The sequence below is a fragment of the Bacillus rossius genome (genome assembly GCF_032445375.1).
Source record: "Bacillus rossius redtenbacheri isolate Brsri chromosome 4 unlocalized genomic scaffold, Brsri_v3 Brsri_v3_scf4_1, whole genome shotgun sequence".
In the NCBI taxonomy this organism is placed as follows: Eukaryota; Metazoa; Arthropoda; class Insecta; order Phasmatodea; family Bacillidae; genus Bacillus; species Bacillus rossius.
The window spans coordinates 5,180,568-5,198,868 of NW_026962010.1; the positions used below are offsets into that span (position 1 = coordinate 5,180,568).

The window sequence follows — 18,301 nt, forward strand, 5'->3', positions numbered from 1 at the left end:
CTAATTTATTATTATATTTTGAGCGAGAGTACCTATCTCAGTTTTAAGAAAATTAAGGTTAGGATAAATTAAAAAATATATGTAATTATCTGTTGGTTTTTTCTTGTTGCATTCTGTAAAATATTACTCGAACTTGTGCCAGAAACACTTTCCATCTAGAATTTCTGCAAAAGACTGTTTATATTCTAACCAGCCAATCAGAGGCTAATGTAGAAGATATGTCGATCTGAACTACTTTGCCAACCTGTTTAAGTTAAATGAGAAATGGCCTCGAACGAAACATGTTCAGACTGTGTGTAACCGCACTCAACAGCTGAACATGTTCACCTGAAGTAGTTCAGACTCCCGTGTAACCGCGCCCTTACTCTCCAAAGAGTGATCGACATATGTTTTACTTTTTGCCACAATAAGCGCTGAACAACGATTTTATCATGTTCACATGTTAGTGTTTAGTATTGTTGGTTATCTTTGTGTAGTTTTTTTTATTTTCAAACATTTGGCGGGTAGTTTTGACGGTTATTGTTTTGAAGTTATTACTCTGTATGGTGATTTTGCATAAGCCTATTTGTGAAAGGTTTTTGTGATTTTCTGATATTTGTGAGTTATAAAAATGCCGGCAGATCAGATTCAATACTCAGAGAAGTATTATGATGATGTGTATGAATACAGGTAAGCCAAAATGATACAATTAAACCAATCATGTAGTTTGGTAGCCTAAACGGTAACATGCTTATTTATATTAAAATTACAGTTATGTATTTCGAAATGATTTTTCTAGTTTAGGTTATCATAGCTAATTGTAATTTTTTGCTTTTTTGAGGAAGGGGAGGAGAATGGAAGCATTCTGCTTAATAGCATGGTATTAACTAAAACATAATTGTGGCGTAATTACAGTAAAGGTTTTGAAGCTTATACTGCTGACGGTATAAGGCTAACCTCACCTTGTTAGGCTAATCACATGAGGCCTTTGCTAAACTAGGCAGCGTGGGTGAATTTTAGGATGAATAATAGTTATTGAATCTCAAAATCTAAAATTCACTCCCATTTTGCATTGACAGAAATACATGTACAGATTGTTTCGTTGCAAAAAAGAAATATATATCCCAGTTTATCAATTTCTCACTTTATTGTAGGGTGTGTTTGAATATGTAAATCAAAAATATTCATTGATTTTATTAATGACATGTTCCATAGCTTTATGGTATCTTCCACAAGCACTGGAAAATTGATTTATTAAGTTTCTGAAAGTTTTTTTTTTATTCTGTATTATCGGAAGAAAAATACTTTTAGAATTATTACCTTAGACAGGTTTTTTTTCGCCAGAAGATGTTTCTGGAAGCTAATGATATAAGTAATGTTGAATATTGTGTTTCACATGTTACAGAACTGTGTGCCAAATGATGGGATACCATAATTGTTAATTGTATAGCAATAATATATGTAATGACTTGTTTATGGTTGTTTATAGTGTCAAATGTAATGAAAGGTTGGTACTTAACTTCATTGTACCTATAGGTTAATTTTGAATTCAGTTAGGTATACTGTAATAAATCATTTCTTTCTGGTTTGGTATGCTTTTGGAATTACAAATGGTACGTTTTCTTGTGTATTTGGATATATTCAGCTTGATTGTCAGGAGTTATGGATTTGTTGTGTGCAGATAGTTCTCTGGATGCGTGTAACTTCATCAGATTGACAATTGTAATTTTTTAATTGAGTTTTTTTATTGACCATGGGGTCCTTTCAAGTGAGTTCAAAATTTTATCATTTTCTAATAGTAGAAAAGAAATTATATCCACCTCAGACCTAGGTGAGTAATTTAATCCTATTTTGTATTTGGTACTATTGGTAACCATGTTATATTTTTGTCAGGTTAGGTTCTGTCCACATAATCGTTAGACAGTGAAAGGTTGGTTAAGTTTGATCAACGGCATTTAAACAAAAACTATAATTTTTTTTAAATGCTTAGAGGCATTCCATTGTAACGGGTGTTACATTAGCACACACTAAAAACTAAATATATTGAAACTATTTAGAGCAAATTATGTTTTAATGGTACCAAGAGATGTAATTTGTTAAAATTTATACATACAAATTATTATGAAAAAGGATTGGGTCATAGATAACATGGAATATAGCCTAAAGTTAGTGTAACGGGTGTTACGAAATTTGGACACGATTATACGTGTGCAAGTGAAGAATCAACAAACTCTGTGAGATATGAACACCAATATTTGATTTATAAATAAAATATAAAAGCTAAATGAATAATAGTCTTGAGGAATGCTGCATAATTCACGTATATTTAATAGTTCATAAAGAAAACAAATAAGAAAGACGTAACGGGTGTTACACAACTTGTAACGGGTGTTAACACACTCCAAATATTTGTTGTTTTTGTACAAACAGTTAATAATCTTACTCAAGTAAATATAAATACTTATTTTAGGTATTATTTAGCTAACATTTAATGTAAAAGTGAATTCAAATCCTTAATATCTATTGATGTAATATTTTAAAAAAGCACTAAACCACGTATACAACAAATATTTAAACAAAAGATGGAAAACTTCAGGAAAATTGTTTGTCATTATGCTATATGCTGAAGTAACATGTACACAGATTTTAAAACATCAGTCACTATTTTAAAGGCAAATATTAAATTGCACTAACATAAGCCACAATTTCATGCAACTTTCTCTGAAATATTAATTTTGTCTCTAAACTCGTAGTATATCCTGTTTCCTTTCAATTTTATTTCAGGAGTCGGTAACTTGCTAATCAACTCTTTAATGTTTACAAAAGCAACATCAGTTTCATTAGATTTGAACACTTTACCATTTCCACAAGATTTCAAAAACATTATCTTGACATCTTGTTCATCATCTATCTCGCCTTGGCATACCCCTACATATATATATTTATTTTCATTTCTTGCTCGTTTCGATTGTGTTGACACCTGTACAAGAACAAACAAACCTGAGTGTATATCTTCTTTTTCAATACCACTTTGAGAGGCATTAATAATGTCACATTCTTCCGTATTGTGCTCGGTCTCGGAATCGGTGTAAATGTCATCGTAGTGAAGTCGTGTCTTCGGAGCACAGCACTCTACCAAGTCTTCATCAACATAACAAATACTTGTTTTTTCCATTTCAGACTTTGCAGTCTTAGCAATCAGTAAATTCTTCTGGTCATAAACTCTGAAATGATGACATGATTGTATGTTGGGTATAGGTAAAACACACTGCCATCTGTCATACAGCTGAGAGGACTCGGATGTTTGTACAACTTGTTCCTTGCTTATGTAGACACTTGTAATTCCTTTCAAGTTCTTGTCAATGTAGTCATGGAAGTCTTTAGCTGTAGCAACCTGTATTCTTTTGGCCTTGACACCAATCCACACAAAACGCTTCACCGTCCCACCTATGCCGTCAACAGCTCCTTTGCCATGTGAACTGGCGAAGAAGTTCCATTCTGTATTTACACCATAATCACTTTCTGTGTAACAAATGTTAGAAAGTGTATATTTGTTCTTGAATTGACTGGCACAATTGTCACTGAAAATGAACAAATATTTGATGCTGGGAAAATGCTTTTTAATGTCTTTAATGATTTCCCCAAGAAACAACCACACTGCATATTTACTGTGAGATAAGTCATCACTCACTACCACGTAAGACTTAACAATGCCACTAGCAAGCCAAACACAACAAGTGAATACTGTAACCTGGCTATGGCTCCAATGAGCTGTCTGTATCTCATCTTGTGAAACTACTGCATAATTTTCAGCAAAGTCTATCTGGATGACAGCATTATCTGCACACAAATTATTTTTACAAGCAGTGAAATAATTATCCTGCACCTTTTTCACAAAGCAGTGAATCTTGAAATGTGGTATCTTGTCTAGCAGTAGCTTTAGAACATTCTCACAGTATCCTGAGAAAGTGTTTAGCTTGTAGTGGCCACTGTCATCACTCTCCCATTGTTTCCAAGAAATTGTAGTTTTCATCTCATTTTTGCAGTGTGTAATCAATTTCTCAAAGTCTATATTTGAACAGCTTGAACATACCCCCATCATACATTTTTCTTCAGTGATACTGCAACATAACTTTGTCAGAAGAACTTTGTGCATTTTTGGAAATTTAACAATACACTTTGAAAGTGCTTCAAGCAAGTAACACACATTACTGTGATACTTACAGACACACACATTGTGTGGAGTCTCTGATACGGGAAGTACATACTGTGGCTGCAAAGAATAAAAAGTTGATTTACCAATAACAACTTCAGGATGCCTCTCTTTGAATTCCTGGTATGCTTCTCCTACCGTCATGACCATATGCCTCTTTTGCACAAGCCTTCTTTTTCCAGTCTGAGGATGTTTTACAGATTTCACATCTTGTTTACCCGGTGCCTGCCTACTTATTTCGTCACTGCATAAAAAGTTCTGTACACAAACCCTAGCTTCAGGTGATAAAGTCTTAGGGCCTCTCTTTGACGTATGTAGATGTGTCAACACATGTGACCCAATTACTTCTACTGCTAGCTTTTTTACAACTGCAGCCTTTTTGCTAGGGCTGCTAGGTAGCATTTGTCTTACTTTATTTACTGCCTTTCCAAGTGACTGTGGACACTTAAAACTACCTAATGGAGATTCTGACATAGTACCTGTAGATGAAGAGCTTTTTTGGAGTTTCAATTTTTGTCTGTGTAGTCTCACTCTGTCTCGGATCTTCTTTCTATTTTGTTCCTTCAGTCTTTTGTCTTTTCCTATCTTTTCTTTAAATTGTAACCTCCTTGCCTTATCACGCTCTCTTTCTTTCATCAAGTACTGCTTCCATTTTTCTGGATCTGATTTTAATTTGGTTCTGTATTTCTCCATCCTAGTTGGCTTCTTTTCAGTGGGCGCCATTACCTGAAAGTAAGAGACACAATGATTATTAACATGAATAATAGGTAATAAAACTAATTAAAGATCATAACATTGAAAAATTATGTAGGCAAACTTATTTAAAAAGATGACATGTTTTCAGCAAGGTTAACTTATACTGTCTTTAGTTTTTACATTTCAATAACAAAAAACAAACAAATAAATTTGAAACAATTAATGAAAAATCATTTTTTTGTAGTAAATATTTTTCCAAATGTCCTATCCAAAACATGGGTAAATAATCATGAGAAATTATTATGTAACAACCTATTACAGCCACTTGTAACACCCGTTACACCTATTTTCTATAAATAAAACTATAATGTATAACATATACTTTAGTTTATGTAATGAAAATGGACTTAACCTCACTCCCACAGAAAGGAAATGATTTACTCCTGGAGGTTAAAGTATTATATAAACTTTTCTATATTTTGTGTAATGGGTGTTACACTGTGTATACTTGTCAAAATAGATCTATTATTAAGTGTACTGTTTTTTAAATACCTTTTCAAGTACACAGATGTTGTAGTCCAATGTTTCATTGATACATTAATGGCTCTGAAATGGCAGGAGTTGTTTGTGTTTATCCAAACCAGGGCTTCCAACATGAGAAGAAAATTTTAATCTCAGCCTTAATGAGACATACAGAAAGTTAACAGTCAAGACATAAACAAAAAAGACAAAATTGGCAGTTATTGTTTCATGACTACATACCTAATTCACTAATAATTGATGTGAATTGACTGTGGTTTCATAAATCTTGAATTTAATTTTTTGCTTTGAGGCTCATTTAATGTGGAATGCATGCTTACCTAACCTCTTGTATGTTAAAACAGTTAATTACATGTGAACTACTGAAATATCGGTATATGGATCAATTTTTTCCTGTTCCCGAGATGACGTGGAGGCGGTAAAAACAGTTTCGCAAAGAGCACTGGAGAATATCAAAGTTGAAGAGTTCCAGAGATGCTTGAAACAGTGGTAAAAAAGACTTAAGTGCATCACATCTAATGGAGAGTACTTTGAAGGTGTCTGAAGGAATTAAACAAAATTGGGGTTAAACATTTTTATGACAAAAATCCATTTTTTGTCCCCCCCTTCCCTCCCCACCATGTATAATAGATGTGAAAATTTGTAAGAATTTTTTAAAAAGTTTTTAAAAATATTTAAATTGGTTAACCACATATTTATGAAGACCTTGTAAATACAAGGAGTTAACAAAAAAAAATTAGGTGATGAAGAATAATATAATATGATTGTTATCTGAATAAAAGAATTGCTGTGTGGACATAGAATTGTTGCGTGGACATAGAATGAGGGATTCATGCATGGATTCATCAAAAATCAATAGAAAGAGACTATTAACATTGTGTATTTAGAAATAAAAGAATTGGTTTTTAAAATTTTTGTCTGTCAGTTTATTCTGGCATCACATAACACCTTCTGGATAGATTTTGATAATACATTTTTTAACAATAATTTTTTGGCTATATATTACAATTTCACCCTTACGAGTGTGAAAAAGGGGTAAACATGATTTTAAAATTATTATATCTCCAAAGATATTAAGATATCCATAAGAAGATATTGAGTAGGTATCAATAATAAACATACCAAAACTATTAACCCATTCTTTACCATTTTGCAGGTGTAATTTTGGATTTGGGAAGAAAAATTAATATTTCGAAAGCTAGTAAAGCAAGAGGTAAGGTATGTTTATTAATAATAAACAAACAACAGCTACAGTTTCTTTTCCTAAGTGGTTTTTTTATTATAATAAATCATACATTCCAAGCTAATTATGCTGAAGTTACGAATGAATAATAAATATTTTCCAGAACTTGCCTCTTTAAAAGTTGTGTTAGGTTTCAAAAAGAAAAATTTGTATCACCGAATATATTAAAGGGATAGGTTTAATACTAACATACAAGTGCTACCAAATCATTTTTATCATTTTTCAAAATTTTAACCCTAAGGGTTTATACGGTGCCAATCGCCGCGATCCTGTCCCTAGGCGACTGGTCTGACCATTTTGCCATCGTGGTTCCCTTACATTGGTTTGGCCGATTTTGTTACGTGATGAGCAGGGTCCACGCTTGACCAATGTAGCGATGAATCCCATCAGTATGTGACCAGAGACAGTTGCATCGCCGTAATGGTGAACCAGGGGCCAGACGACTGTGATGTGGTCCTTGCAGGCACGTGATCCTGCCCCAGGACATAGCGAAGCTGGTGCCCAGGACACACCTGATGAACGAGACGGAGTGGAGGAACATCGGGGTGCAGCAGAGTCCCGGCTGGGTGCACTACATGATGCACACGCCAGGTAACTGCTTCTGGCCGCCTCTCGCTGCGTCCTTGTGTAGTGGTGTGCCGTCTCAGTCAGGGGCGTAGCCGGGGGGGGGGGGGGGGTTAGGGGTTCAAACCCCCCCTTCCCTTAGCATCAAATCTATAATTAATTTCTTATTCATCACTCAAACAAATTTCATATTAAAATTAATAAAATTTCTACCATTACAATATTTAAATTTAAGTACCGAAAACTGCTAAAATAGCACTATTTTACACCTTAAGGGCGCCGTCTGGACGATGGAAAGAAGCCACTGCAGACATTTACTTCTATATCTCTCCTTTAGAAAGAACTTGAGATTTTCAATTTTTGTTTGGGCAGGAAAGGAATAAAAAGAACATTCGACGTCGGTCTGGTTGATATAAGTTGTTTTATACCCACCTTAACACTTTTGCGACCCCGCCAATATCACGAAAATGGCTTTTTTCAACCTATTTTTTTGTGCAGTAAAAATCGTCAGAATTAAAGGAACTCACCAGTCAGATGCGCCCTAGACCTTCTTGCATTGATTCCTGCATTTAAACAGGCGGAAACTGCGGAAAATCTTCTGAGGCACTAATAAAGGTAAACGTATGCACGGGCGAAACTGCTAGCCACCTCGTGGCGCCCTCTGTAGCTAGCTGTACCGGCAGCCGGCTGCTATCTCTCCCACCGAGTGAGGGGGGGCGGGGGGCGAGGCCTTGCCTGCTCAGGGCGATAGTGGCCCTTCTCCTCCTCTTCCCCCTGTCGGAGGAATAACTGAACAAGAACGAGTAAAGGAATTATGGAGTGATATTCACAATGGACCATTTCATGTATTCGGGGACCATCCAAAGTGCAGTGAGCGAGAATACTATTGTGATGGTTCTAGAAGCCTAGAAGAGAATATAGTTCCAAGTATGAAAAGTATGGGCATGTGGGATGAAATAATGTCAGCAAATAATCTGGTAGTTCATCATGCAGAATGTCTCTTGAAAAACATGACAACAAACAGAGCTTAGTCTTTTAATAATACAGTTGCAAAGTTTGTTAGTGGTAAAAGAGTCAACTTTTCTCTCCGTTGTGGATACCTTACCAGAAGTGAACTTTCCGTGATTTCGTGCAATGCAGATGGTAACGAACAAGCCGAAATTCACAAAAAAATTCACAAATCACAGTCCTGGTGAATATTCAAAAAAAATATTTAAAAGCAAAAAAAATTCTGCTGAAAAAAAAAAGAGGCGCTCGGAAAACTCCACAAAGAAGACTAAAAAGAAAATTAACTTTTCAGAAGACTCACATATGGCAATGTTTCTTAGCTACCAGACATGAATCCTGAAGAATACGAAAAGGAAAAAGAAGAATTTTTGAGAGGACTGCAGTGTGACAGCAAAAAAATTCAGGATATCCAGTCATCAACCACTGGACAAAGGCACTGTATCTTGTGGAAATGTGAAAGAGCAAAGCGTCTGATGGCTTCAAATTTCGGAAAAATATGTCGAATGAGAGAAACAACACCGCACTCTAAAACAGTTCAATCTATTTTATATTCAACCTTCTCTGGAAACAAAGCAACTAAATATGGAATTGAGAACGAATCTCATGCAGTCACTCAGCTGGAACAGGAGCTGGGCTTAGTCATAATTCCTTCAGGACTTTTCATTGACGAAAATATACAATTTCTAGCAGCATCGCCTGATGGGCTCATTGGTAGTGATGGCATCATTGAATTCAAATACCCTGCAACTGCCAAGACTATGCTTCCTGAAACGGCAATTCTGGAGAAAAAAATTAATTTTTGTGAACTGACGGATGGGAAAATGCATCTTAAGATTGGTCATATGTACATGTACCAAAGTCAGGGATAACTCCATATTAGAGGTCGCCAATTCTGCCTTTTTGTCGTTTGGACTCCAAAAGGAATGCTTTTTCAGAAAATTACAAAAGGTGACCATTTCTGGAAAAGTTTAATGGAAGAAAAACTTATACAGTTCTACATGAATTCATTACTGCCAGAGTTGGTGGACCCAAGATACACCCGCAATCTTCCCATAAGAGAGAACCTAAGTAAATAATAGGTAGAAATTTTGTTCAGTATCGTCTGTGGACTATGTAAGAAGAACAGTATTAAAAATTATATTATAAGTTCCTATATTTATAAATAACGTACATATATATATATATTTAAGAAGGAAACAAAAACAATATTGAATTTCTTTCCATAACGGTGACAGAGAGTTAACACATTCATAAGTAGAGGGATTGTAATGGGTTGAAAGGATTTATGATATGTATTTACAAACAAGTTTTTGAAGATGTTATCAAGCTCGCTGCTCAATCTTACATTTTATTTGTCAGAACCACACTAACGTGTCATGATGTAGTCCTTCAATGAAGATATTTAGAAAACACGGCAATTTAATTTCAACTTAAATATTGGGTTTTACAATGTACTTTTTATAGGACTAGTATTTATACAGGTAATATGCCAAGTGTCATTCTGATAGGTAAATGATGTTTAACAAGAAAACCAGTTTAAATGTGCTCGTGCATATGCGTGTGGTGAGTTTGAGAAATTTGAATGCAGAAGGTGATTTCAAACAGAACATGTAAAATTGGTATCTGCATAAATAAGAAAGTAAAGGTGTGGACATTGTTGGAAAAAAAATGTTTATTTTTTGATTGTATGCAAATAAATTCAAAAATTTAAATAATCTTTAACACAGTTCTATATTTAAAAACAATTTTATTTTGTGGGTTATCTCTATGTATTATTTTCTTCTTCTATTTTGTTTGGTTTGTGGATTCTTAGGTGTATTTCGAAGAAAGACTACCTATTGTTATTGAAGCCGTTTCCAAAGTGCGACTGCAGGAAAATTTTAAGATAATTTTTCGTTTAATGTTCTATAGATACCGAAGCCATCGTGGAATAAAACGTTTGTGTGTATATACATATACAATTTATGGACAGGATACTGCCTTAATTGTGCACAAATAATTTCCAAAGTGATAAATAAAATATAGTAATAAAATTTGGTCGAATTCTTTAATGGGCATAATCCCACCAAAGCGGTACAATGGGGAAGGTTTTGATTAACTTAACAATTGCTTTAAATCCCATAGTATGACAAATATTGCATCGTTTGAACGTATTATAACTCGTAGGAGTAATACCAAAAACCTTTGAATACATATTTTGATACGACCAACCATAAATGCAAGGGTCGGAAAAAAACATGAGTTCGAGGACAGAAAAGTTCTTAACTTCTTTAGTAGACACATCATCAAATCTGTTAGTATTGTTTGTAAATGAAATAATTTTTAACACAATTTTTTGTCTGAAACAATTTTTGATAAGCCAAACGATTGCTTAAGGGGTTGTAAATAGCAAGGGTAGAAATATAAAAAAAAACTCAATTCCCATACCATGTACAATATTAAATACGTTCTTATTTATGGTAAAACCTTAAAAAATGAATTATATAACAATTAATGTTAAATTTTTATTTTTTATCTAAAACTTTGGTCTAAAAAAATTTTTGATTAGACCGCAAGAAGTTGAAAAAAAAACTCATGTGGAGATAAAAAGAACTAAATAAACTTCCGTACCATGTACGTACACTATCAAAGTCATTCATATTTTTATTTAACTTTCTATATACGTATTGTCAAGAACGTTTATATGAAGTAAAATATTATGTAGCCAGCCATTACTGCAATCCGTGGGAATAAAAATGGTGAAAAGACAAAAAAAATCATAACATTTTAGTTCATATACTATCAAAAATGAAATAATTTATTGCAAAATTCCTAAACATTATCCAAAACCTTTGGCTGAAACAATTGTCGATACGACGAACTATTTACAGTTATAATAGAGGTTGAAAAAAGTTTTATAGTTCCTATCAAATATGTTGAAATTTATTTTTAACTATCTTCATATCATCATAAACAATGATCCAGAGCAAATTTTTTTTTTTACCACTTATTAGTGCAAGGTATGAAAAGTAGTGTTAGAAGGTAATAAATGTGAAGGCGTAATATGAAATACATTCTATGTTATTCCTGGATGAATTGAACTAAATCTTTTAAAATAGTTTTGGGCCATGGAATAAGACAGTGTTCATATGATCAATTTTGAATATTGTAGAACGTACAGGATGCTTAAAAAGTTTCAGAAGTTTATAGAAGTTTTTTGAACATTTCATAAAGCGATAGGTACTTCGAAATCTACCTAAACCTGTAGTCTGTGCCGAGAGGGATGGATTTCGTTTACTCAATTTGTCATACTTGAAAAACTGTGTAGTGCAGTGCTTATGAAGAAAGTTGAATGATAAAAATTTATTTTGCAGCTGCATTGAAGAAAATGTTTTTTGCTGTAAGGTATATTTTTATTTTGTTACTTGAAGATTTAATATTATTGAATAAATATTTTTCTTTGATGATTTAGATTCGTTTCATTTGTCATCAAACTTTTTTAAAACTTACCTATCTACTTTTTATTTCATACCAAACATTCTTAAACTTAAAAAAAATTTCATTATGAAAACTCAAAATGTAACAGCCGTTAGTAAAAATGTGTGCCTTTTAAATTATTTGTATTTAAAATATCCCTACTACTGATTTTAGTCTGGAAATTTGCTGTTTGCCTACGTATTTTTGACCCCCTTGTGACTGAATAAAACTGCCCGCACCCTTGGTGCAGAAATGCTGTTAATTTAGTAACCGATGAAAATTTAAAAAATATATACATAAAAATTAAGAAAGAAAACGTTAAACATTTTTGGTATTACATATATATATATGTGTGTGTGTGTAAATTAAAATTCTCATTCACAGTGTGACTACTGGTGGCACCATAGAGGTTTTCAAGTAGTTTTGCGAATAACCGGGAAAACATCACATTGTAATCAACCATCAATGTAAAGTAGTGTTCAGACATGTATTTCTAAGTCAGTAATTCAGACAGAATTTTTTTTTACGTATGCAGTCACATTTGTCTGTGTGACATATACACAATAAGTGTTAACACGTTACTATCAACCACTAAAATAAGTATTTTGCTATATCGCTACACTAAACATAGATGCAATTGGCACGCCGGCTACGGTAAACTAAAGGACGCAGAGTGATTCAGACACATGGCGAGGCGGCAGGGCGGCTCTTATCTGGCCAGCAGTGTCGGCGTGGGGAGGAGGGTGGGTACTAGTGGGGTGGGGCAATGAGAAGGAGGAGATAAGAGTAGTTCCGAATGTCGCCACTCAGCTCCGAGCAAGAACGACATGCTATGTACGCGGTCACGCGTTTGCTCTCTAGCCAGATGGCGCCCTTAAAATCCAAATTTTCCCGGGGGAGGACCCCTCGACCCCCCGTTTTAATACGGGGGTGGGGACATGCTTCTTAACACCCCCCATACACAAATCCTGACTACGCCACTGGTCTCAGTTGGTTGCATTCGCCAGGAGTTATCATAGAGCTTAGAAAAGTGCTAAAGGTGAATTCATTACATTCAAGATGTGCTCACAAATGATTCTAATAAAATGTTTATGTGGGTATAACTTATGTCATTATAAAATATTCATATAATCAATTAATATTGGAACTATAAATATAAATTAGAAATTTGTTTATAATATGTTCACTTCATCTAGCAAAACATTTAAATGAAAAGTTCACATCAAACAAAAAAAGTGATCGGCATAAACCAAGGAGTAAGCTATTGTGCAAATAATAGTCCTTGAAGTAATGTTCTTAATTCATTCTATGAAACTAGAGCGCTAATCAAATATGTTTTTACCCCCATAAGAATGCATGCTAAAACTAATTATTAGTTTTCCATTCGTAGAGTGTGTTTGTTGACTACCATTTGAATCATTACATTGCACCTGTTAAAATCAAATTACAAGATAAATTATAGGTCTGAAGAATACATTTACAGTTATTTCAGAGAATAATGTTCTAAAATTATGTAAAACGTTCACGTGCTATATTGTGCCTGAATTTTTAGCGACTACTTTTTGTCGTAAGTGACATACGGTTTCTTTACTTCCAGCTTGTCACATCCGTAAAAATGATAATGTACCCTGGACGTGACCTTAACCTAGGAGTAATAAGCGACTGGTCTCGAAAGCCAATGAGCTGAGGTCGTCCTTGTTTTCCAGAGCCACACGTGCTGCTGTTCCGGCGAATGCGCAAGCCAGCTGAATCGCAAGGAGGCGTTGATCCCATGTCCCAGTGTGTGTCCGTCAAATGAGCATCATGATGTTTGCGTGTGCTTTGTGTTCCTATGTTGTTTGTTGACCAGCTGTAGATATATCAATCGTGTCTTATGTATACTTGTGCTCATCGTTCTTCTAACAGCACACATTATTTTTTGTACATTTTTACTCGCAGGTGCAAGTGAAATACAGTGTCTTTAGTTACTGCTGAAGCATGTGGCAAAATTTTGAGTTTTACATTTAATACTCAAACTTGTGGGATGCTAACTTTTAAATTAAAATTGTCATCATAACTTTCAACAATTTATGGTTTTTTAATTATTGATTTTTTTTTTCAAATATTGGAAGTGATTTAGACTCTGTACTCTGCTCTAAATTTTACAGACTGTAAAGACAATAATTCAAAGAAATTGTTAGCTTTTTTTTTCTAATATAAAAATTGTATATATTGTGAACATAGTTAATGATATGTAATCTTATTTCTTTAAGTTAATGACACTGGACCTTGTTTTTAGAAAGTGTAGTTGGTAAGTGTATCATTATGGATGATGATAAGGTTGTAACACTATTCTAGTGCTAGATTGATAGTAAATATTAGTGTCATTTCTTTTGTATTTTTTTGAACATTAAATAATAGTGCGACTAGAGAGTTTTGTATGTGGGATTAACTGACTTGTGATCTCTGGATACGGGGCTTGTGTGTTGTATACAGCCCATGTTTTGTTTTATAAGCATACAATAATCTCAAAAAATTAAATAAAAAAAGGTAAATTCTCCATAAACTATAGTTTTGACATTATTTTGTTTTTCAATCTCTTTTCGTAGTCTCAATTATGCAAGCACAAGCAAGCAGGCCAGTGGCCCCACAGGGAGGGGTTTTTAATCTCGGGGGGGGGGGGGGGGATATGCCAGTGTATACAAATATAGTAAGGGGAAAAAATTAAGCCATTTTTTTGCACTACAAGAAACTTGATTGAAATGCATTGTTAACATAAGTTCCTGGGAACTAAAATTATGAGTGTGGTAAAAAAAACAGCATAGAGAGGAATGCCATATCAGGAATTTAACTTCTTGGTTTGTGGTTTTAAGTATATTACAACATAAAATATGCATTCACACCTGCCCCTTGAAGTAACGCTCTTAATTCATTCCCAGAAAAAACAGAATCGATAAAAACAATTTTTCTTTCCCAGAGGTAAATGTGATTGCTGACAAACATTTTAATCAATACACTATTCCCATTAATATCAATATACAGTACTAATGTATGTCTAAATACATTCAAATAAACGGCTTTGAGATTAAGCAACCTAAAATTAAAATAAATTGACTGCTTTGTTTATGTAATACGGCTTGGGCATAATATTCCGAAGATGCTCTAACAACATTTCTGAGTTTCAAAATGTTATTAACACAGGAAATATGTTTCAATTGTAATAAGATTTTAAAAACCATAAACTTGACGGCTAGAGCTACACCCTTGCTAAGCGCGATGTGTCTCGCTCCACTTCAGACCAGCACCCTCTATGGCCCAGCGTTGCAAACTTCCTGCCAATAGGCATAGTTAGCATCTGTACCACAGTCCCCTCGTGTAATAATGTAATTTAAATATAAGTGTTAATCTTTTATCATTTTTTATTTTATTTTAAATATAAAATACATCAATAGTTATGTTGTGTTAATGCCTAATAATTTTGATTAAATTAGTTTAAGAGGGTGGCTATGTTAAATACTTTGTCATGTAACTATAAAATGACCTAATGGTGGTCTAGCCACCATGACATCTTGGTCTCGTCCAGGCTCTTCCGATTGCCGTCTTGGGGTAGGATGCTATCAATGAACCTCGCCGACTTCAATGTTCGTACTTGTCTGATCCCTTCACACCTGCTATTCTTAACGTATTAAAACATTTTATTACTTCTTTAAGGCCTACTCCGGGTGGTAGACTGTTCTAAGTGGGCGTTTGAAACAAAAATAAGTTCTCAATTTTCAGGCCAGGCCATGAGGTGTCCTGGTCAGCAACTAAACCGATTGAATTGCTGTTGGAACTTTTTTTCACAGCTTATTGCTATCTTTTTTATATATACATAATTGTTAATCAGCCTTGTATAAATCACAGTGAATAAAAACCCTTCTACTCAACTTGTGAGTACTTTGTACGTGCTACCACATGTACACCAACTTGGATGCCTGGAGAGCCCACTAGTGACTGGTGGTTATAGTGCAATAGTGTACTTGCCACTACAAGTGCAACTGACATTGTTTACACCAAATGACTTTGGTAATTCTGTTGGCACACACACCAGTGTCCGAGCCATGCACAGAATACAAGAATATGTCTGTATCATTACGAGTACACGAGGTCTGACCCAGCAGCTATGCATCCTAATTGCTGAACTAACAAAGAAAAATCAACTATCTTGGCTCTCGTGGTTTAACAATGTTCAAATAGAAGATTTACTTCTGTATTGCTCTGAATACCTCTGCTGTGCATTGAAACATGCATTATTAGGATATAAACGGTGGTTAAAGCTATGAATATGTAAGAAAAGTTTGGATATGTGCCATAATGAGTATATGTACTGAGATATTCCATGCCACATTAATATAGGTTGGTTATTGTTGACTTAAATACAGTAATAATGCCAGTCCACATGATAACACCGCACTCCTTTATTCCGCCATCATTTACACTCTGCTCTCTTTTTTCTCAGTCATACCAACTCTAGCAACCGAACATTTTATTGACTTCTACACCCCCCCCCCCCCCCCCCCCTCAATAAAATTTTCCTATAACACAGGCATTATGAACTACATGACCCTTGCAAAGTAGGTCACCTTGTACGACTAGAGAACCCAGTTTTAGTTTGACCACATTAGCTTTTCCACAAAAGGTTTGTTGCTTTCAAACCACAAAACACCAACAACAACTACTACTTATTACATGATCAAAAGGGTTTACTCAAGTCCAAGATTATACACAAATTTTTGAAATAACGATTTGTTCAAGGCTTTGGTCAGTCCATCTGCCACCTGATTTTGGGTGGTGACATACTGCACTTCAATTACGCCTTCTTGTATCTTCTCCCTGATGAAGTGGTGCCGTATGTCCACATGTTTCAATCTCTTATGACTCTCCGGATTCTTTGATACCCTTATGGCTGCTTGATTGTCCTCGTGTATCACCACAGGTTCTTCCGATCCTAACACACCAAGGTCGCTTAGCACTCCTCTCAGCCACACCGCCTCCATAGCTGCATAGCTAAGTGCCATATACTCGGCTTCAGTTGAGAGAGCTACTGAGGGTTGTTTCTTTGAACTCCAAGTCACTGTGCAACCCAGAACTAAGAACACAGATCCAGAAGTTGATTTTCTGTCCCCTTCGTCACCTCCCCAGTCTGCATCCACATATCCCTCCACAGTTGGGACTGCGGACTGACGCCTGTAGACTAGCGTCAAATCCAACGTTCCTCTAATATATCGTAGGATTCTATTTAGGGCTTTTCAAAGTTCTTGGCTTGCGCTATTTTGGTACCTGCTTACGAAACCAATTGTGGCACTGAAGTCCGGTCTCGTTCCTACCGCTGCATACATCAAGCTTCCAATCAGCTGACGACATCTTGTTTCCAGTTCCCAGTCCTTGAGATGTTGGTCATCCTTCACTATCTTGATGGATGGGTCCATTGGAGTGACAACTGGTCTCGAATCTTCCATTCCATATTTCATCAGTAGTGATTTCAGGAACTGCGTTTGGTTCAGTCTGAGTATTCCATTCTTTCTGTCTTGTGCTATGCAAATACCTAGGTAGTTCGATGCTTCCCCGAGATCTGTCATTTTGAAGTGCTCATTCAGGTTCATTTTAACCCTTTGAACTTCCTTTTCTTCATTTCCCACAATCAGCAAATCGTCAACATACAGAAGGACGTACAACCTTGTTTCCAATGAATTCTTTACATACAAGCAATAATCATGTTTTGATCTCACGAATCCATCCTGCTCCATCACCTGGTTGAATTTATCATTCCAGTACTTGGGGGGTTTCTTTAGGCCATAAAGGGACTTATTCAGACGATATACGGTTTTGCCATTACACTCCATTCCCTCCGGTTTGGCCATATACACTTCCTCCTTTATGCTTCGATACAGGAACGCACTCTGCACATCCATTTGATAGATAGGCAGACTTAGCTGATTTGCAACCGCTAGCAGTATTCTAACAGTCGCCAGTTTCGCTACCGGAGAATATTTCTCCCAAGTCAGACATGTTGTTTTGTTCAAATCCCTTCGCCACTAGACGAGCTTTGTAGTGCGATTGTACTCCTCGTTCGTTGTTCTTTATCTTGAAAATCCACTTACTCCCAATAACATGACTATCTTTCGGAGGTATCACTTTGGTCCAGGTTTTGTTCTCTTCGATAGACTGCAACTCTGAATCAATTGCTTCCTTCCACCTAATACTATCACTTCTCTTCATGGCCTCTTGATAGGTGGTCGGTTCAGATGAAGCACAGAAGTTTGTTTCGTAACTGTCTAACTTCTGTGGTTTTCTCAGGCTTAGTCGATTCCTTAGTTTGCTTGTCTGAGGGTTGGTAACTTGCACTAACTGATCCACAGCTGATGGGTTTCCACGGTTATTTGCCATTTCTGCTGGATCCCCGGACACTGAAATTTCATACAGTTCGCGGCGTCCAGGTGGTATAGCGTTCCGTTGCATTGGCCCAAAACCTTTGAAATCTTCTTCGACTCCATCCTCTTGAGATGAAGGTGGGCAGCCTCCACTTTCCAGCCACATTTCACTGTTATCATTAGTCTCTTCGTTTGCGTCCCCTCCTCCCTCTT

General features: G+C 35.4%; 2 protein-coding genes across 2 annotated transcripts; one reads left to right on the top strand and one right to left on the bottom strand.

The window, feature by feature from the left end:
* Window positions 1–477: 477 nt before the first annotated feature.
* Window positions 478–14,244, top strand: LOC134541541 (cyclin-dependent kinases regulatory subunit-like). The gene is made up of 3 exons (XM_063385055.1): window positions 478–669; window positions 7,135–7,262; window positions 13,406–14,244. The coding sequence occupies exons 1-3, from the start codon at window positions 611–613 to the stop codon at window positions 13,495–13,497; spliced, it is 279 nt and encodes a 92-aa protein (XP_063241125.1). The 5' UTR covers window positions 478–610; the 3' UTR covers window positions 13,498–14,244.
* Window positions 1,045–5,509, bottom strand: LOC134541539 (uncharacterized). Its single transcript, XM_063385054.1, has 2 exons — window positions 5,441–5,509; window positions 1,045–4,918 (listed from the first exon to the last, which is right to left on the bottom strand). The coding sequence occupies exon 2, from the start codon at window positions 4,913–4,915 to the stop codon at window positions 2,687–2,689; it is 2,229 nt and encodes a 742-aa protein (XP_063241124.1). The 5' UTR covers window positions 4,916–4,918; window positions 5,441–5,509; the 3' UTR covers window positions 1,045–2,686.
* Window positions 14,245–18,301: the final 4,057 nt, after the last annotated feature.

Coding starts and splice junctions, on each gene's coding strand:
- LOC134541541 (XM_063385055.1), top strand. CDS start 611: ATGCCGGCAGATCAGATTCAATACTCAGAGAAGTATTATGATGATGTG. Junction 670..7,134: donor GATGATGTGTATGAATACAG/GTAAGCCAAAAT, acceptor TGGTCCTTGCAG/GCACGTGATCCTGCCCCAGG. Junction 7,263..13,405: donor CTACATGATGCACACGCCAG/GTAACTGCTTCT, acceptor CTTGTTTTCCAG/AGCCACACGTGCTGCTGTTC.
- LOC134541539 (XM_063385054.1), bottom strand. CDS start 4,915: ATGGCGCCCACTGAAAAGAAGCCAACTAGGATGGAGAAATACAGAACC.